This window comes from Caretta caretta, chromosome 6, assembly GCF_965140235.1.
Source record: "Caretta caretta isolate rCarCar2 chromosome 6, rCarCar1.hap1, whole genome shotgun sequence".
In the NCBI taxonomy this organism is placed as follows: domain Eukaryota; kingdom Metazoa; phylum Chordata; order Testudines; family Cheloniidae; genus Caretta; species Caretta caretta.
This window is the reverse complement of record NC_134211.1, coordinates 99,777,831-99,799,567: the sequence shown is the minus strand read 5'-3', so window position 1 is coordinate 99,799,567 and position 21,737 is coordinate 99,777,831. Positions and strand designations below refer to the sequence as shown.

General features: G+C 40.7%; 1 protein-coding gene across 1 annotated transcript; it reads right to left on the bottom strand.

The window, feature by feature from the left end:
* Window positions 1–11,244: 11,244 nt before the first annotated feature.
* On the bottom strand, window positions 11,245–12,129 carry KCNK13 (potassium two pore domain channel subfamily K member 13). Its single transcript, XM_075130053.1, has one exon. It carries the CDS (start codon window positions 12,127–12,129, stop codon window positions 11,245–11,247), a length of 885 nt encoding a protein of 294 aa, XP_074986154.1.
* Window positions 12,130–21,737: the final 9,608 nt, after the last annotated feature.

The following is a 21,737-nucleotide window of genomic DNA, read 5'->3' as shown; positions in this document are numbered from 1 at the left end:
AAAGAATCAATCCTGAAGCACTTGCATGAGAGGAAAGTGATCAGGAACAGCCAGCATGGATTCACCAAGGGAAGGTCATGCCTGACTAATCTAATCGCCTTCTATGATGAGATTACTGGTTCTGTGGATGAAGGGAAAGCAATGGATGTATTGTTTCTTGACTTTAGCAAAGCTTTTGACACGGTCTCCCACAGTATTCTTGTCAGCAAGTTAAGGAAGTATGGGCTGGATGAATGCACTACAAGGTGGGTAGAAAGCTGGCTAGATTGTCGGGCTCAACGGGTAGTGATCAATGGCTCCATGTCTAGTTGGCAGCCGGTATCAAGTGGAGTGCCCCAAGGGTCGGTCCTGGGGCCGGTTTTGTTCAATATCTTCATAAATGATCTGGAGGATGGTGTGGATTGCACTCTCAGCAAATTTGCGGATGATACTAAACTGGGAGGAGTGGTAGATACGCTGGAGGGGAGGGATAGGATACAGAAGGACCTAGACAAATTGGAGGATTGGGCCAAAAGAAATCTGATGAGGTTCAATAAGGATAAGTGCAGGGTCCTGCACTTAGGACGGAAGAACCCAATGCACAGCTACAGACTAGGGACCGAATGGCTAGGCAGCAGTTCTGCGGAAAAGGACCTAGGGGTGACAGTGGACGAGAAGCTGGATATGAGTCAGCAGTGTGCCCTTGTTGCCAAGAAGGCCAATGGCATTTTGGGATGTATAAGTAGGGGCATAGCGAGCAGATCGAGGGAGGTGATCGTTCCCCTCTATTCGTCATTGGTGAGGCCTCATCTGGAGTACTGTGTCCAGTTTTGGGCCCCACACTTCAAGAAGGATGTGGATAAATTGGAGAGAGTCCAGCGAAGGGCAACAAAAATGATTAGGGGTCTGGAACATATGAGTTATGAGGAGAGGCTGAGGGAGCTGGGATTGTTTAGCCTGCAGAAGAGAAGAATGAGGGGGGATTTGATAGCTGCTTTCAACTACCTGAAAGGGGGTTCCAAAGAGGATGGCTCTAGACTGTTCTCAATGGTATCAGATGACAGAACGAGGAGTAATGGTCTCAAGTTACAGTGGGGGAGGTTTAGATTGGATATTAGGAAAAACTTTTTCACTATGAGGGTGGTGAAACACTGGAATGCGTTACCTAGGGAGGGGTAGAATCTCCTTCCTTAGAGGTTTTTAAGGTCAGGCTTGACAAAGCCCTGGCTGGGATGATTTAACTGGGAATTGGTCCTGCTTTGAGCAGGGGGTTGGACTAGATGACCTTCTGGGGTCCCTTCCAACCCTTATATTCTATGATTCTATGATTCTATGATTCTAAGAAAGATCCCATTGGTTTCAATGGGACCAAAATTAGTCCTCAGACTAGTCTGAACCCAAAACTTCAGTACAGACACGCAGACCCAGTGCAGGGTTCTGCAGCTTGCCTGCCAAAGTGCCTAATCTCCATTCTGGAGGGAACACCTGAAGGGGCAAGAGGGGGAATTTAGGCTGACTGACCTTTTCAGTCCTTGCCTTCTCTAATAAAACTGCCAACAAAGATGCTAATGTAGGATGGGGATACCTATCTGCTAAGCACTAGACTGAGAACAAGCCTTCCCATTTTCTACAGACACCTCTAAATTAGAACTGCACCGGTGTCCAAATGTGAAGGACAAAGGGAAAATCCTGTTCTCTCCTCTGTGGTGTCATAGTATGGCCAGGATTTCAGAGTGGAGAGAGAATGCATAGGGGAGCTTCCTGCACAGCTGCATACCAAGCAGTTTGGGGGTGGGGTGGGCAGGGACTGGTGGAAATGTAACTGCACAAATGAATTTTCACTCCTTGGAGCAGCCTGGGAATCTGTGAGGAACACAGCACTTCCCCGGACTATAATTATACTGACGAGATGAGAACCAAGGTCACTTTAACCACTATGTTGCCATCTCAATGAAGACAGTGATATTTGCAGACTATATTTCCCTTTGTACAGGCACTGAAGGTGAGTCCAAAAATGCAATATCCTCTACCTTGAAATGAGCTTTCAAAGGGAATGTAATCAGTCTGCTTGAAAGCTCTGACCCCTGCACTGCCAATTTGCTTCTCCCAACGAATTAAATATGAGAAATAAAACCATCCTGTTTCTGATGGCCAGGGCCCCACCTTCTGCTTGCTATTCAATTTCTAGATATCTCAAATGCAATTAAAATTGGAGGAGGGCAAGATTAACTGAATGAAACAGTAACCACTGCTGATGCTATTTTGGTCCAGGTGAAACCTTCACTAAAAAGGCTTTTAAATAAATGACTCCGGCACTGCAACACTTGAAAGTGTTGGCCCCAATAGTCACATTTTTCAGGGGCACTGCCAGGTCAATTGGACTTAAAATTTAAGTTTTGGCTGGAATTTTTGAAAGTGCCTAAGAGAATTAGGGGTCCAAGTCCCACTGAAAGTCAATGAGACTTAGGCAGCTAATTGACTTAGTAGGAGTTAGATGCCTTTGAAAATCCAAATCCCACCCTCAGGCCTGGTCTACACTGTGAGTGGGGGATCTATCTAAGTTATGCAACTTCAGATATGTGAATAAAGTAGCTGAAGTCGACGTACTTAGGTCCACTTACTGCGATGTCTTCACTATGGTAAGTCGATGGCTGACGCTCCCCCATCGACTCCGCCTCTTACCCTGGTGGAGTACCGAGTCATCAGGAGAGCATTTGGTGGTTGATTTATTGTGTCTAGACTAGACGCGATAAATTGACCCCTGCTGGATTGATCGCTGCCCATCGATCCAATGGGTAATGTACACAAGCCCTTAGTAAATATAGGGTGAGATCCTCAGCTGGTGTAAACCAATAGAACTCCACTGATACCTACTTATGCCAGCAGAGGATCCAGGCCACAAAGTTTTACAAAACCCAAAATCAATCGAAAAATGTCAAAGAACTATTGTTTGGTTAATTCCAGTGATAACTAGTTTTTGTTTGGCATTCAGTGTGTATAACCCTAACACTGCAGCACTATGCTAGAGCACAAGAGCCAAAGAGACATTCACTTCCCAAGCTGAGTGAACTGCAAAAACTAAACTACCAGAATAATAATTAAAAGGAAATTAGAGCATTAAATCTCTTCCAGTTTTAGGCTCTGATCCTGCAGTTCACGGTGTAATCCATTGCCTTCAGTCATGCTACATATGGGTTCAAGACAGACCCGACAATTTCAGGATCAGGGCCTCACTTCTGTAAGGTTCTCATAAATGGCACATGTATTTTTTAAAATGTATGATCCAAATCCTGTTCTCCCCAGTGCAAATCCACTGCAGCAATGGCAAAGCACCAGTATAAATGAGAGCAGAATTTTGACCTATGGGCTGAGACATCCAAAGCTACCTAAGTGATTTAGAGGCCCCATTCCCATTAAAATTAAAAGGAATTAGGCATCCAAATCTCTTATGTGGCTTTGAAAATCTCAGCCCTGATTTTTAACCTGAGAGTGTGCTTTTAATTCCCCATTGCTATTTTAAAATGGCATTTACCTCACAATAGTCTGTGGTAGCCTAGAAACTATTTGGCTCACAAGAGAGGCACTTGGCACCTCTATGCTAAATTCTGGGCTTTGGCAATCGATGCTGACATTTGCAAGCAGTTCTAAGCCCTCACCAGTACCATGATGAAGTGTGAATAAGCCTTGTTGGAGCTGAGGCTTTCTCTGACCATTGCTATTACTGTAACAACTATTATAGTATCACTGAAAAGGGGACTGAGTTTTTTCTTTTCAATTCCTTAAATTTCATCTGTCTACAGATGTTTTCTCTAACAATCCTTCTCTTCTTAGAGTCAGACATGCCAACAGTCATTGTTCAGAAAGGCTTCTAAAGCCTAGGAAACAGCATGCTATACCAGCATAAATTGGCAGACAGTAAGTGCACTAGCCCTTCATCTCTGGGATATGGATTCAAATCTGGACTGGGGTGACTAGATAAAATGAGTGTGATAGTCACATCTTTATACATAATGGACATTTGACCAGATCATAAAACCACTATATATGTATAAACATAAATGTATACCCCAAATTAAAAAACATAGTAAAAGAACCACAAAAGAGCCACCGTGGCTAAACAACAAAGAAGCAGTGAGAGGCAAAAAGGCATCCTTTAAAAAGTGGAAGTTAAATGCTAATGAGAAAAATAGAAAGGAGCATAAATTCTGGCAAATGAAGTGTAAAAATATAATTAGAAAGGCCAAAAAAGAATTTGAAGAACAACTAGCCAAAGACTCAAAAAGTAATAGCAAACATTTTTTTAAGTACATCAGAAGCAGAAAGCCTGCTAAACAATCAGTGGGGCCACAGGACGATTGAGATACTAAAGGAGCACTCAAGAACGATAAGGCCATTGTGGAGAAACTAAATGAATTCTTTGCATCGGTCTTCACGGTTGAGAATGTGAGGGAGATTCCCAAACCTGAGCCATTCTTTTTAGGTGACAAATCTGAGCTGCAGTTGTGGACTTTGTTTATGTGCCTCAGCCTAGATTCGAACTGTGCGTGTCCTATCAGGTATATTTGCAGCATTTGTGTGCGTGTCCTACCAGGTGTAATTCGTAGCAGTTGTGTGCCTGTCCTCTCAGGTGTAATTCGTAACAGAACTGTCCCAGATTGAGGTGTCATTAGAGGAGGTTTTGGAACAAATTGGTAAACTAAACAGTAATAAGTCACCAGGACCAGATGGTATTCACCCAAGAGTTCTGAAGGAACTCAAATGTGAAATTGCAGGACTACTAACTGTTGTCTGTAACCTATCATTTAAATCAGCTTCTGTACCAAATGACTGGAGTATAGCTAATGTGATGCCAATTTTCAAAAAGGGCTCCAGAGGTGACCACGGAAATTACAGACTGGTAAGCCTGGCTTCAGTACCAGGCAAACTGAAATTATAGTAAAGAACAAAATGGTCAGACAGATAGATGAACATAATCTGTTGGGGAATAGTCAACATGGTTTTTGTAAAGGGAAACCATGCCTCCCCAATCTACTAGAATTCTTTGAGGGGGTCAACAAACATGTGCACAAGGGGGATATAGTGTATTTAGATTTTCAGAAAGCCTTTGACAAGGTCCCTCACCAAAGGCTCTTAAGCAAAGTAACCAGTCATGGGATAAGAGGGAAGGTTCTCTCATGGATTGGTAATTGGTTAAAAGATAGGAAACAAATGGTAGGAATAAATGGCCACTTTTCACAATGGAGAGAGGTAAATAGTGGTGTCCCCAGGGGTCTGTACTGGCCCAGTCCTATTCAATATATTCATAAATGATCTGGAAAAAGAAGTAAACAGTGAGGTGGCAAAATTTGCAGATGATACAAAACTACTCAAGATAGTTAAGTCTCAGGCAGACTGCAAAGAGCTACAAAAGGATCTCTCAAAACTGGGTGATTGGGCAACAAAATGGCACATGAAATTCAATGTTGATAAATGCAAAGTAATGCACATTGGAAGGAATAATCCCAACTATACATATAAAATGATGGTGTCTAAATAGCTGTTACCACTCAAGAAAGAGATCTTGGAGTCATTGTGGATGGAAAACATCCACTCAATGTGCAGCGGCAGTCAAAAAAGTGAACAGAATGTTGGGAATCATTAAGAAAGGGATAGATCATAAGACAGAAAATATCTTATTGCCTCTATCTAAATCCATGGTATGCCCACATCTTGAATACTGCGTTCAGGTCTGGTCACCCAACTCAATATTGGAATTGGAATAGGTACAGAAAAGGGCAACAAAAATTATTAGGGGTATGGAACGGCTGCTGTATGAGGAGCAATTAAAAAGACTGGGATTTTTCAGCTTGGAAAAGAGAAGACTAAGGGGGGATATGATTGAGGTCTATGAAATCATGATTGGTGTGGAGAAAGTAAATAAGGAAGTGTTATTTACTCCTTCTCATAACACAAGAACTAGGGGTCACCAAATGAAATTAATAGGCAGCAGGTTTAAAACAAACAAAAGGAAGTATTTTTTTCACACAACTCACAGTCAACCTGTGGAACTCCTTGCCAGAGGATGTTGTGAAGGCCAAGACTATAACAGGGTTCAAAAAAGAACTAGATAAATTCATGGAGGATAGGCTCATCAATAGCTATTAGCCAGGATGGACAAGGATGGTATCTCTACCCTGTTTGATGGGAATGGGCGACAGGGATGGATCACTTGATGATTACCTGTTCTGTTCATTCCTTCTGGGGCACCTGGCATTGCCCACTGTCGGAAGACAGGATACTGGGTTAGATGGACCTTTAGTTTGACTCAGTATGGCCGTTCTTATGTTCACTATAGAATTCATTGCAACTGGTAACTCTGCTCATAAGAAGCCTGTGCCTGAGATAGCAGAGGAAGGTTACATTCAGGATTGGTATATAATGGCAGAGCTACAGTGTATGAAAAAGCTTATGCAGCACTGGTCTACCCTATTTCTGGCTCTACACTGAATGATTGGTTGGGGAAGAGGCAACATGGCTTTTGTAAAGGGAAATCATGATTCACCAATCTATTAGAATTCTTTGAAGAGGGCAACAAACGTGTGGACAAGGGTGATCGTGTGGATATAATGTAATTGGACTTTCAGAAGACCTTTGACAAGGCCCCTCACCAAAGGCTCTTAAGCAAAGTAAGCAGTCATGGGATAAGAGGGAAAGCCCTCTCATGGATCAGAAACTGGTTAAAAGACAGGAGACAAACGGTAGGAATAAATGGTTAGTTTTCACAATGGAGAGAAGTAAATACTAGGGATTTGTACTGGGACCAGCACTGTTCAACATATTCATAAATGATTTGGAACAATGGGTAAACAGTGAGGTGGCAAAATTTGCAGATGATACAAAATTACTCAAGATAGTAAAGTCCAAAGCAGACTGCAAAGAGTTACAAAAGGATCTGGTAAGACTGGGTGACTGGGCAACAAAATTGCAGATGAAATTCAATGTTGATAAATGCAACGTAATGCACATTGGAAAACATAATCCTAGCTATACATACAAAATGATGGAATCTAAATTAGCTGTTACCACTCAAGAAAGAGATCTTGGAGTCTTTGTGGATAGTTCTCTGAAAACATCCACTCAATGTGCAGCGACAGTCAAATAAGCTAACAAAATGTTAGGAACCATTAGAAAATGGATAGATAATAAGACAGAAAATATAATAATGCCACTATATAAATTACTTGACATGCCCACATTTTGAATAGTTCATGCAGTTCTGGTTGCCCCATCTCAAAAAAAGATAGATTAGAACTGGAAAAGGTACAGAGCAAGGCAACAAAAATGATCAGGGGTATGCAACAGCTTCCATATGAGAAGAAATTAAAAAGACTGAGGCTTTTCAGCTTGGCAAAGATGTGACTAAGGGGGGGGGTGTATGATAGCAGTCTATACAATCATGAATGGTGTGGAGAAAAAGTATTCTTTGCTCCTTCATGTAACACAAGAACCAGGGGTCACCCAGTGAAATTAATAGGCAGCACATTTAAAACAAACAAAAGGAAATAGTTCTTCACACAACGCACAATCAACCTGTGGAACTTGTACTATAACAGGGTTCAAAAAAGAATTAGATAACTTCATGGAGGATAGGTCCATCAATGACTATTGGCCAAGATGGTCAGGAATGCTACATCATGCTCTGAGTGTCCCTACCCTCTCACTGCCAGAAACTGGGAGTGGACAACAGGGGATGGATCACTCGATGACTGCCTGTTCTGTTTATTCCCTCTGGAGTACCTGGCATTGGCCACTGTCGGAGGACAGGATACTGGGCAAGATGGACCATTGATTTGACCCAGTATGGGCATTCCTATGTACTGTGCGTTGCTTTCACAACCATGAAATTTTCTCATTGTTTTTTTAAGGGTGGTAAAGATTCCTTTTAGACAATGAATAACTGCGGCTAAGTATCACAGAATAAGATTCCTTAGCTAAAGAGAAACACAGCAATTGTCACATACTTGGGGAACATTGGAAACAATCCAACAGCCAGTTTAGTGATCTGCTACTTGGATACACCAGATTCTATGAGCTAAATAACCACCACCATACTCTTATCCAACTCTACAGATTGTAATACTTTGCCAGTCTCCTCTACCATATAACACTCATATTCTTTTTCTGTTTCCTTTCCCATCATTGCTGTCTAAGACGTGTATATCTATAAACAGAAGCTATTTCTTTTCTAATTTAGATACCACGTTATATCTAAACCTATCTTGTCTATGTTGCATTTAGATTGTTAGCTCCTTGAGGCAGAGGCCTTGCCTTCCTCTGTGTTTCCATAACACTGACCAGCGAATGGAATAATGGCATTCAATAAATAATAAATTGTTTGCCTATATATTTACAGTCACATTGTGCCCTTGTTTTACTCAGTTGAGAAAGGAAATAAGTGGAGTAAATTCTCCCCTCTTCCCCATCTTACTGCTCAGCAGAGTAAGACCTAACTGGCTGTTGGGTCTGGCTCTTGTGTCAAGCAAGATGTCTGATTTCCAGATGGTCTGACCTATAAGCAAGTGGGTGGGGAGGGGATGAACAAGATAGGGAGTTGCAAGAGCTTCTCCCTGCCCCACTCACTGGCAAGAACAGCTGGCCAGGCACAAGGGGAGAAGCAAGCTGCATCCTTTCAAGGGCCACACTGACTTTGCCTCTTCTGAGGGCTGCACCTGAAGGACTGATCTAGCCTTAAATGATTTCTGATCATTTGCAACATCAGAATTGCTTCCATGATGGTGAATTCTGTGATGAGAGGCACTGAACAGAGGCATCAGTGAAAGAATCCAGATAGAGGCAGCCTACATAGAAGAACTATTTTCTTTACATCCAAGTATCTTAACATGCAGTAATGATCAGAAGAGGAAATTCAGAAAATAACACATGTCAATGTAACGGAGGTGGGTATTGTCTTCCAAAATGCATCAATGGCAACTCATTGCTGTTTTTAAGAACGCAGAAGTCAAATCCTGCTTGCCTTACTCACATAAGTAGGACCACTGGGCCTGATTCTGATCTCACATTTGCGCAAATAAGGAGTGATCCCATTATAATCAATGGAGATGCCAGCTGTACAAAACTGAGTGAGATCAGAATCAGGCCCACCATCTTCAAACAGAGCTCCTACTTGTGTAAGCAAGATGAGCAGGATTTGGCCTTGAATCAGGACTCTTTAGCTGTGGAATCCTACAAACAGCTTACTATTCTTTACAATGTAACTGTTAAATACACAGAGTTGATGTGCAGTAGCTTAGAACCAACATGTTGGTTTTGTTTTTAAAGTGTTGAATTACAAAACCCTATATGAGATGTCATCATAATATTTTTAATGCAGTTTATATTTAAAGTATGTAAGTATTCCCCTGCAGTGTTATGAATCCAGACACAAGAGCAATTGGTGAGGCAGAAGAACCAGAACCAGAAAGGGATTCCTAACACAAATGGAACAGACCAGTCCACCTACATTGTTCCACATAAATGAAATGAAAAAAAGAAACTGCATAAATGGTGAAAAGTATATTGACTATTTAAAATGTATTTAAACTGTAATAATTTAAATGATATTATGGGTACCACAAGTAAGACTTTGTTTAACTCTATGAGCCTATATCCAATTCCCTTGACTTCAATAGACACTAGAACAGGTCCTATGTCACCAAATTCCGCTCATTTACTTCCACATACCCTCACTGGCTTTAATAGCATGGATGTAAAGGAAGCAGAATTTGGTCTAGAATTTTTACTGAGCAATATCCTTTTAATTTAAGCCCTTATTTCTACTGTTACCTAACGCAAAATGCCACCCTACATCCATTAACTTATCTAATTTCCTGTTTCCATGTTTTTCTGACCATTAATACAGTTCTCATTTAGGTCTTCAGCCAGTTCAAAATGAGCTCTCAGGTTCTTTCATTTTGCAAAATGGTGAGTTATAAATTTTCCATTTTCTCAATCAAAACCCTATCATTATCATCACCAAAGGCCAGAAAATAGGAGTATGATACTTACTCAAATGTTAAAAAAGGACACTGTCAAAAGTGTTTTTCATTATTTCTTACATTTCTTGTGCTAATGGTTACTTGTAATAATGCCTTGGAATGTTGAAGTTGCAATCTGTTTCTGCAATGAAACCTGTTCATTGTGTAAACATTCTTATTAAATGTTCATGTTACATCAGTGCTCATTGACTGCAATCAGGATGGGGCACTGTACACACAGTATGAGAAACAGTCCCTGTTTGTTACTATAGGGTTGCTCATGAGATCTGTCTATCCATATTTTTTTTTCTAAAGAAAATTTCATTGATTCAATTTTTAGAGGAAAAGTTAACTTAGCAAGTATTAAATGTACTTTGCAAACGCACATAAGAAAGCAAAAGTAAGTCTAATTTTGACTCTATCATTTTTGACAATGTCCTTCTAAGGGGAAGACTAAATTACATTCTCAGGGTCAACTTCAGTTACACCAGTGTAACAGCAGAATGATTCCACTGACATGCATCTGACGAAGTGGCTATTCACCCACGAAAGCTTATGCTCTATAAGGTGCCGCAGGACTCTTTGCCGCTTCTATTGACTCTGATGAAATTACTCCAGATTTATACCACTGTATCTGACAGCAGAATCTGGCTTTACCGAAATAGCTGTTTCACAACAGGAATCTGTTCCGAGAAGTTATATTTAGAGAGAAATTATTTGATTTTCATTCACTGAAATTAGGAGTGCAAGAGTATAGATGGTGCAGAGAAACGCTTATAATGGTTCCTCTTTTGGTTTCTGAATGTAGCTTGTCTGAAAAGTATGGGACAAAAAACAAACAAAAACCCCAATACCATCTTTGAACTAAATATCAGTTCGATACAGAATTTCAGTCCGGTGTTGTGGAGGGTGATGTTTCCCAAGGCCATCCATTCCTTATTCCTGAAACTGACCTTAACGTAAATACAGGAAAGACAAGCCATAGAAAATTGGTGTTGGGGCTACATTATATTTAGTTTGAAATTTATCCTTCAGTGACCTGTTTAGGGAGCAAATGGAAGGGGAGAAAGGAAGATAGAGATCTGAGTAGTGCAAAGAACAACAGATGTTAACTGACAGACCCTCCCGCAAAAGTGAGAGACCTTCTAACAAAAGGTGTCCTGCTCATTTAGCCCCGCTTCTCTGATGACATTCATTCCCTAGTTATCTCTATACTTGTGGATGCATTTCCCATTGTTTTGGTTTTTTTTTTTTACCTATCCACACTTGTCTCTGCCAGCCTGTTATTCATAATCGCTAGGGCTCCCACCCCGCCAGAGAATCCATTATGTTTAGAACTAGAGTTCAACTGCCTTGGGTAGCCATTGGCAGTTTCTGACAGCTGTTTCTGCATGATAGCCAGTGACACTTTGTTGGAGGCTAAGAAGTCTTTCATGGAGATCATCTCTCCAGACAGCCGGCGCCCGTCTGTGTCGCTCTCATTGACCCCATCAGTCTCAATGGAGATGTTCTGCCGGCTCCGGGCATTCCCTGGCATCACAACATTCCTCCGCGACCTAAAGAATTTCCTTTGGCATCTGGGGCAGCACCTGCAATCCAGCTTCTTTAATATCCAGTTTATGGACTGCTTGATAACAATTGAGATCACATTAAATAAGGAATAGATACAGCAAACCCCCATGAATATGAAGACAAAGTTGCCAAATCGGTAAAGGCCTTGGCTTTCATACTGGGCATTTTGGCTACTGACCAGGTCACCAAAACCAATAGTGCTGAAGGCCACAAAGCAAAAGTAAAGTGAGTCAATGTAACTCCACCCTTCAATCGGTGTGTACATTGCAGAGGCACAACAGGAAATGATGAGTGATGCTACACATAAAATGAGCATGACATAGTACACAGATGGCTTCCACCCTGCCAAGCTGTCCACCTCAGAGTTCCCTGAGCCCCGCCGGCTGTCATGAGGGAGGATCCCTTTTCTCCTCAGCTGTCTCTCATGGCAGGATTTCATGATGTAGGCTATGACCGTGATCAAGCGCTCCAGGAACAGGTTAAAGAATAAAATGGTCCCTGCACATCCTATAAGGCCATAAAATATCAGAAAAATTTTCCCTCCAACGGTGGCTGGGGTAGTCATGCCGAACCCTGCAAGAAAAAACAGAAGAGTTGAGCAAAAATAACCCCTTAGTTACAAAAAGAAAAGGAGTACTTGTGGCACCTTAGAGACTAACCAATTGGTTAGTCTCTAAGGTGCCACAAGTACTCCTTTTCTTTTTGCGAATACAGACTAACACGGCTGCTACTCTGAACCCTTAGTTACAGCATCAAGGGTTTTGCCACATGCAAGCCAAAACAACCGGCAGGAAATCACTATGGCTCCTATTAGCTCTGAAAGGGTAGCTGGGAATTCTCTCCAAGCTCTACATGCTTATGACCCACATTATTCCAGTGCTAAAAATAAGCAGAGGGGCACTTCCCCCTAATTAGAAATGAAATGAAATAAATGAAAGCAAATACATTTGAAGAAAGAGCTGTTTAACTGAGGATCTGAGCTGCTATCTGCTGCAGAGGGCACTTTACCACAACCCTGTGCCCGGCTCCCTGTTGCAGAGCTAATCTTCTGAATTACTATGCTGACCTCTTTTTCTTGCATTCTGTTCTGCTTCATTGGCCTGATCAAAGTCCAGTGAAGTCAATAAAATAATTCCCATTTACTTCAACAGTCAATGAATGGATTAATCCTCACGGTCAGACCTATGTTGATTCATTACCAGATTTTCCCTTCTTTCCCACTTGCCCGGGCTCTGCTCCACAGTCCACATCTGTTTTGGAGCATTACAGGAGCGGCCCTGCTTTCCTGTCTTCTTCTGTGTTGCTTTCCAACTCAGATATGTTTTGCACCTTTGCAAATATTCCCACGTGGATTTTTTTTCTTTCCAGTCTGAAAATCCCATTTTTGCTTGGGGCTAATATTTATTGAAAAGACAAAATTGCCCTAAATAGGATGTTTATAAAGAATCAAAATGAATAAATTTGTCTTAAATATGATGGGCATTAGAGGTAATATACATGTTGAATATGTTTGCTGTAGTCTGAACAGGGTCTAGAGAAGTTGAACAAGTGATTAATTAACTGTCCAATTAAGTTAAAGCAGTCTTGCTTAGAGAACAAAAAAATAGCACATTGAATAAGACACACATCTGCATTTGTTCTCCTCTGTCTGTAAGTGCAGAATATTAACTGCATGAAATAAAGGAACTAGAGAATTGGATATAAGGGAAATGTATTCAGTATTTCTAAGTGCATTGTTCTTGTGCCAGGAGAGACAAATAGAGGGTGGGGAGCTGGGAACATCCCTGTTTTTACATCTACAGCAGGCTGGAAGACATGGGGGTCAAATTTGTAGATACACAGCAGACCAAATTGCAAGTGGAGAGGAAGAAGAGGCCTGCACAGGATAAGTCCCATAGGGCACAGCAAAACCTGTGGCTGGCCCTAGGTAGTTAAGGCAGATTATTCTAAACTGTGTTGAGTTAGTGATGTGGCGTAACATCTGCTGGAGGCTTGATCCCATACCCATTCAAAATAACGTGAGTTTTGCCATTGACATAGCGGCTAGAGCCTGAGCCCAAACCCATAAAATTCATATCCCTTGTCATTTAAAGTTCCTATCTGAGTGCACATTTCCATAGGTGCAAGCCGAACAGTAAAGGTTCTATAAAGACACCCAAACAGTCAAGACAGAAAACCCATTATGAATTGTAAATAATGGAAAACACAGGACATTAAATCAGAAAGCCAGTGAGCCCAGCTTCTGTTCCTTGTCCTTTTTTCTTTCCCAGTGTGGGCTCAATTTTGATGTTTTGGAGAAAGAAAATGCTTTTTTTCTTTCTACTTATAAATCTCAAACTGTATTAATCAAAACTAATGATAATTTCGTGTAGTGCTAGATTGGAAAACCTAAAAGCACTGTACAGTACAGATATTAATCTAAATCTAACAATATTGTCTTCTGGGGGTTGTGGAAAAAATAAACGGTAGGCTTCTAGCCGCACTGCTAAATCAGTTTACAAAATGGCTTGTAGATCCATTCATGAAGAAATATTTTGAGCCAAACTGATTCCTGGTGTCACTTTATGGACTTCAGTGCATGATTCTAATTAAACATATTGTCATGCAAATAGCCTAGCTGGTCACTGCAAATACTGTATGATGGGAAATTGCTTCCTTTTTCTCTCGTTTTTTCTCTAGTGTGATGTCAGGGGTAGTGTCGATCATTCAGTGACTAAAGAGCAAATCAATAGAACTTATGTCTAGGTAAAAGTACCCATGCTTGTATACTCTGCAAACACAGCAGCTCTTTGCCAAAAATCAATCTCTTTGCTCGGCCAGAAAAAGCTCTAAAACCAAAACTCCCTCTTCCAATTAAACAACAAAACAGCATTGCTGCCTGTCGTCTGCTTTCATATACATTCTCCCTAAAACTTCAAAGGGTCTAGGTGGGGAACCTATTGTGCCTGTGAATTAAATCAAAAAGACCATGTAGCGTCTAATCTCCCTTTGCTAAGCAAGCTAACTGAGAACCTAGCAACAGCAACCTCTGTCACCATCTGTCAGCTTCAGGTATCCTGGCTAGAACTGGTTGAAAAATGTTTTTTCCCTCCTGCAGCAGAAAATTTCTACTTTTAGGCAAAAAAAGATATATTTTTTTCAGCTGCCAACTGAAATACTGCTGCAGTGCCTCATGCTCCCAAGTCTCCTCTCTGGGCTGGGCTCCCTGGTTGGACTACATCTCCCATGATACACCTCAGGCTCTCTTGTTGGCGAGGGAAGCAGTACATCTTAGGAGATGGAGTCCTACCAGGAAACCTGGTGCACAGAGCAGAATGGGAACATGAGGCATCCGAACTACAGCTCCTGTGAGGCACTCTGGCAGCATTTCTGAATCAAAATATTTCAGTTTGTGGCATAAATATGTTGATTTTCAGATTAAACTTTTTCCGTTTTGGGGCAGTTTTTTGATGAAAAATGAAAATTCTGTGGAAAGCACACACTTTTTCTGAAAAAAACAAAACAAAACTGTTTCTTCAAAAACCTACTTTTCTATTGAAAAACAGTTTTGACAGAATTTTTTTGACCAGCCCTAACACTGGATCCCTCTCAGCCAGGCTTCCGGCCATGATATGATATAGAAACACTTGTTGCTCTCGTGGTTAACTTCCTTCTCTCCATAGACCAGTGAAGGGGATCCATATTCATCCTTCTGGACCTCTCTGTGGCATTAGATATCACAGATCATCCTCATACAGCATGGATGCTTCAAGCTTGGGACCAGCTCTGGCAACACTGGAGCAGTCCCACTTCAGAAAGACTTTTTGCATTTTCTCTTCCTGTCAGACACAATCTGGCCCTTTATATTTGTACCAAGAAAAACATACTTTTCAGAACTAGAGAAGGAAGTCATTGCTACAGTCATGATCATATAATGTATCAGAGCTACAGACTGGAGTTTACACATGCGTATCACCGAAGAATGGAATAATCTATTTGTTTGAAAGATTTATACTTTAATATGAAGGAAATTTAGAAACAGCAGTGACAACATTTTCTAAATATGTTCACAACCAGATAGTGGTGTCTCCTTTAGTTGTTGATTTCTTAGGCCATGGAGAGCACAGTCATAAAAATAGAGGGCTTTCAAGTATTCCTATTTCCTTGAACATGCAAGTCCCTGGATCTGATACAAAAAGAGTTTGAGGTCTTACTCCCTTAAAGATTCACTTCAGCCTTTAAGTAGCTGGCCATGCACATAGACCTTCCCATTATTTTTGCTGTCTTCTTCGGGGGTGTGAATACAGATTTGAACCTGCCAGTAATTATCCATTCTAAACATCACATTCACATTCTAAGCATCTAATCATTCACGCACTTTACCTACATGTTTTTTGGCAGGTGCAACTCAGGTACATACATCAGAAAATGTATCTCAAAATGTTGTTATTGGTCAATGTGGCACACAAATATGCATTCTCATTTTGTGAGTAGACTTCTGCCTACTTGCTTGAAAAATGTGGTCCTAGAAGTTACATGATTAGATATAATTACCATTCTCCTGTTCCTCACCTTGGAGTAGTTAATAGTGTGGACACAAAAGTGAACATTAGGGATCTCAGTTGGATTGAGATTAGGGACTTTGGTTGGAGCCTGAGTGAACTGGACTAGGATCTATTTCAGGTGGACAGGAGAAACCAAGCAGTCCAAATTTAGACTGAAAAGGGTGATTCAAGAGGAGAAGGGAAACAGCTACATGAATAACTAGCACAGCAGGCTAGAGTGGTAGTGAAAGAGCGAGAAGTGAAGCCTCAGACTGAGAAAGGAATGAAGAGAATGAAACTGTATGAGGAAATAACAACAGTGGGCAATACATGAAAAGAATATATTTATGTGAGGCAGAAATAAAAGGAAGAGAATTGCAGAATAAAAAAAGCATTGCATGTAATAATGGATGAAGATTTTTACGATATGAGTGGAGGATGTTGAAATCCGAATGATTAACACATTTTACTTTGAAAGTTGTTTTGTGACAGATGTCTTGAAACCCACTTATTGATGGACAAAATACACAGAAAGACTACAGAAGACAGAATTATGTGTAATCAAGTGGAAATCAGTTGGGTTGGGGGTGGGAGAATTACATGTTTTTAAGATACTGACGAATATTCTATTCCCTCAATCCACAGTTGCCTGGATATGGCTATGTATTGTTGATATTGCTAAAAATGCACGACACAAAGGTTTCCAGTGAAAGTGAAGAAAGATTGTAGTATCAACAAGTTTTCTCACTTTAATTCAATTTCTATTTGTGTAAGAGCAAGGTTTAGGAATAAGTATCGTGAGCTGAGAGTTCACACAGAGTAAGCATCTGTGATCTGACAATATTGTAGGCATCTTTTGAAAAAGGATCTGCCATATATGGAAGGAAGAATCAATCTGTTGATAGAGAAAATCTGTGTCTTCCACAGGCTTGTGGCCTTTCTGTAGAGCCTGTTTTCTCTTGGGACAGAGATTTACTTCTACATAAATGAAGTCTCTGGCCTGTTTGGTGGTAGAAATAGATTTCTCTGTGTAAATCAATATACTACTCTGCTGCTAAATCTGGATCTAAAGCAACTGAAAAATCAGTACAAACAGAAGTGCAAACATTTCCATTCGTCTTCATCAAAACCTTGCTAGGGCCAGTTAAATGCTAAGGTCATTAAACCAAGCCATACACAAATACCCAGTTTGAGTAATTAGAACACAAGTGTAAATATTACTGTATAACATCAAAATCAGGTAGCCACGGAGGGGTTTGGTTGTGAAAAGGAAAAGAAAATCAACATTAAGTCAGACCCGTTGTTTTCACTTCACAGATTTAAGCAGATAGTTATGTATATTGAACTGCTACTTCCAATCTTCCATTTGGATGTAACAAGTTATTGTTACAGCCTCACAATCTCTACTTCAGGATGAAGTTATTATAATGCCATCAAGTATCCCTGTCCTGGGCATGAGCTCAGTGTGCAAAGCTATCATCTCACCTCTCCCTCTTGGAAGTTACATACAGGAAGAATCAGCACTCACAACGTATGGTGTGAAATTCTTGCCCCATTGAAATCAAAGGAGGCTATGCTACTGATGTCAGTAGGGCCAAGATTTCACCTATGGTTCTCGTTCCATGAAAAGTGTAAACCACTTCCCATCTGTTTTTCTTTTGACACACCTGATCCCTTGTTGTTCTTAATAGTCTAGAGGATATTCTTCACCTTGGCTTTCTGTCTTACCCATCTGTTTCCTATCCTTTTCCTCATCTGATATCAAGGTTTGCTATCTGGCTTTTAGAGAGAGCCGGTCAGGAATTTTCCAGTGGAATTGATTTTTTGCTAGAAAATGCATCTTCTGCAAAACTGAAATTTTAAATTTTCTGAAAAAAAAAATTGATTTTCTGTCAGGAAATTGTAAATGAAATTTCATTTCAGTTAAGTTTGACCTGAATTGGAATATTTTGGGGTTTTGAACTGATCAAAAATTTTAATTTCAAATTAGTTCAACAAAAACTTAAAATACATATCCTTATCAGTACATTGTCTTATGGGAGATGTAGTTTGGGCCCCCATTCTCTCATATGGGCCAGGCTCCTTAGAGGACTACGTCTCCCATCATACAAAGTGAATTTCCCTCTGACTGATCTGAATGGTGCATCATGGGAGTCACATGACTCTGGGTCCATTATGGGTGATGTAGTCTGACTAGGGAGCCTGGCAAATAGAGATATCAGGCTCCTGAACTACAACTCGGATGAGGCAAATGTACCACTTTGGGGAAATGTAGTTTAATATTGAACTGACTCAAAATGAAGCATTCCAGATCCATTCAAGAAACCAAAATGAAACATTTTGATTTCTGAAATCTTGAATTGTTTAGCTCAAGCAAAAATGTCAATATGAAACATTTCAACATTTCCAAACTGAATTTTTTGTAATTTCTGTTCCATGAAAATTTTCAAAAAATGTCAACTCCTCTTTATTTCAATGAGCTTTGGATCAGAACCACAGTCCACTGGCTGAACATGTATCTGATATTACATTTCACTTTATCCAGATGGACTAAGTAGACATGCTCCTTAATAGCTTCAGTTTTTCCAATGTGATGTTTTTCTCTTTGCACTCTAATGTTAAACATTGAATATGGTTTGCTGAATATTCATCCTGATTTATGATTTCACTCCACTAGGGCTAATTTTTCAGGGAATTACAATAAGTTTTACCTCCTATTAAAGTCAATGAGAGTTTTACTAGAGCACCACACAACTTTTACAAAAGTCCATTCTGCACGGGCTCCTTCAGGAAGTTTTGCCTTAGAGCTAAGCTTCTGGTTTAAGAGCCGATATTTCAGATTTTACTTTAGAAGTATTGTCAAGGAAAATTGCATTAAATAAAGAGTGGAATGATGAAAGATTCTAGTAAACCAACCATGGGACTGAATGTGATCAAAGGAAAGCAAGTAGCTTGTGACTCTCAACATTAGCGTGATCAAAAGGGTTGATGAGCATCAGGAAGTGCTTCCCTAATAGAAAACCCTATTTTATGGACTGGTGTAAGTTTGACATTGACTAATGTGGTATCAAGATACTCTTCTCAGTCAAAACGGTAAGTTATGTTTATCATGAAAAATAAAGAGAGACAACAAATTTCAATTTTCTATAACAATTCACCCAATCTACAAAAAGGAAACAGACCCTCAACATGTTGTAGTTTCTATGAAAAAGGGGCCCAAAGAAAAAGTCAGACACTATACAAATTTTAGTCACATGGCCCTTTAAAAAACAGTCACAGCAAACATCAGATGATGTCCTCTTTTCTACAGACAGCTATAGAAAAATCTAGTAGTGCATACATTTCAATAAATATTTTAAATGATACTGTAACACAAAACCAGAATGTTTATAGGCATTTTCACCTTTCTGAAAATGGAAATCCTAATGCATCCATCCCAACATACTGTTACTGTTCCACCATAAGACCAGGGGAATAGTAAGTGATGCAAATTGTGGTCATTTGGTCAGAGGGATCCTCTTACAGTCCCCCCATAAGGAGCTGATTTTAATATTCAAAGCTCTAAAATCCACACGCTTAGGGAGACTGTCTTGAAGAATCACAACAGGGCCTAGAGTACAATTTATTATGTAAATTTGCGGTTTTCTGAACAAGAAGTTCCCATATTACATCCCTCCCCGCCCCCCAGTTATGAGCTTTCTTTACTTTTCAAAATGCTCCAAAATCCATGTGCATAATGAGATTATTCCCCAGAAAAGACTCTCGTCCATTCCCCCTTGCTGCCTCTACGTGGTAGATGTGTCATCAGGTACCACTTTCCTTCCTCTCCATGCCCCTCCAGCCCTACTGGAGGACTCCTTGTGCCTTTCTCAGCTATCCCGCCCCTGATGGACATCACAGCACTTTATCCTTCCAGTTGATACAGAACACTGTAGAGGCACTGCACATGGGAACACCAGAAGAAAATGTCAGACTGTGTCCACACTGCATTTAGGGTAGGCTTAGTGAAAACCAGCTGGCTACGCCTGGCTTATACTCGAGCATTTCATCTGCTCTGCACAAACTGCTCCAGAGTTGCCAAATGTGACCATTCCTTGATCCTTGTTCTAAGGATTCCCTCTGAAGCATTGCCTGCACTTACTTCTGCCCTGTACTGTATTGTCATGTACGGCACCAGACTGCTACAAATCCCCAGGGCAAGAATAGAATATCATGCGCCTCTGCATGCACAACCTACTATAATTCTGCATAGAAATGGGACGTTCACAGTCCCTTTGGATGCAAATGAACCTCTCCTCCTGTCTCAGTGTGTGTTGGGGCAACCTGCTGCAAGTAATCCCTGTGCCAGTCAAAAAAATTGGGAGCAGGGCTGTTGGAGTGCTTGCATATGAATGAGACAATACAGTTGTGTGGGACACAACACAACACATAAAATGGATACACTTACTTAGGGCTTGTCTACACTACAGGTTATATCAGTATAACTTATGTCGCTCAGTGGTGTGACTAAGCCACCACCCTGAATGATGTAAGTTACACCGAACTAAGCACTGGTGTGGACTGCGCTATGTTGGTGGGAGAAGCTACTGCCTCTTGCGGAGGTGGCTTTATTATGCTGATGGAAGAGCTCTCTGCCATCGGCTCTTAAACATAATGGTGTCATCAGCAGACATGCTACAACTGTGCTACTGTAGCGCTTCTAGTGTAGACTAGCCCTTGGTCATCCCTTATGTTTGGATATTAGAGGGCAGTCCTGGCGGTACCATACATTCTACATCTCCAGTGGCTCTTGGCAACTCCAGGGGGCAGTGTTAGGCTGTAGGGCAGGGCTGATATGTATCTTAACTCTGTATTTCCTGATTTCCACTTTGTTATACCTTAACTCTCTATTTCCTGGTTTTCAGAAGATAAAGTATAGGCCACTCAATATCCTGGAAGGGTACAAAGCACTGCTGGTCAACTCCAACTCTGATTAGTGACTTTGGGGGCACTGAATTTATGTGTGTGGAGGAGCAGAGGGGAGATGATGATACATTTTTCAATCCATCTTAGATCTTGAATGCAGTGTTTTTTTTCATAATGGTGCAAAATTTCTTTCTTGTTACTGCTCCAGCAGGCTTGATTTCCTTTTTGAATATGTGTGTGTTTGCTATCAGTGTTATAATTAGATACTCCAGTCCTTTCCCAGAAAAAGGAGGTGGACAGAAAGAGGGGCTAACACTATAGCAACAGTAATGAGTCACTATGATGCTGCTAATATTGAAATGGCTTTGCAATTTAACCTACAATCAGAGCTCTTTGATTGTCTGTGATGTTGTGCTTATACTTATAATGCCTTTTCAACCAATGAATTTAATTGTTGCCCTTAGTTTAATGTATCAGTTCAATTTCTTGTTGTATTTCTGATGTGATTAAAAATTCCTTGGCCCGGCAGCCTTATTTTGCCATCTATGGGATCCTGTTACTATCCCAGGATGCATTGCCTGTTGTACCCAATTCTTTAGAGCTCAATGGTGGCTTTGTAGTCAGGCACCTGGAGGCGTGTGGCACCTGGAGGTACCTAGCATTCAGGGCAACACCCTACTATTACACCCCTAAGAGCAATTAACAGTGTTGGGGATAGGGAGTGTCAGCTAACTTGCTCCATCAT

Bases quoted from the DNA above. Each gene is read 5' to 3' on its own strand.
- KCNK13 (XM_075130053.1), bottom strand. From the start codon at position 12,129: ATGACTACCCCAGCCACCGTTGGAGGGAAAATTTTTCTGATATTTTAT.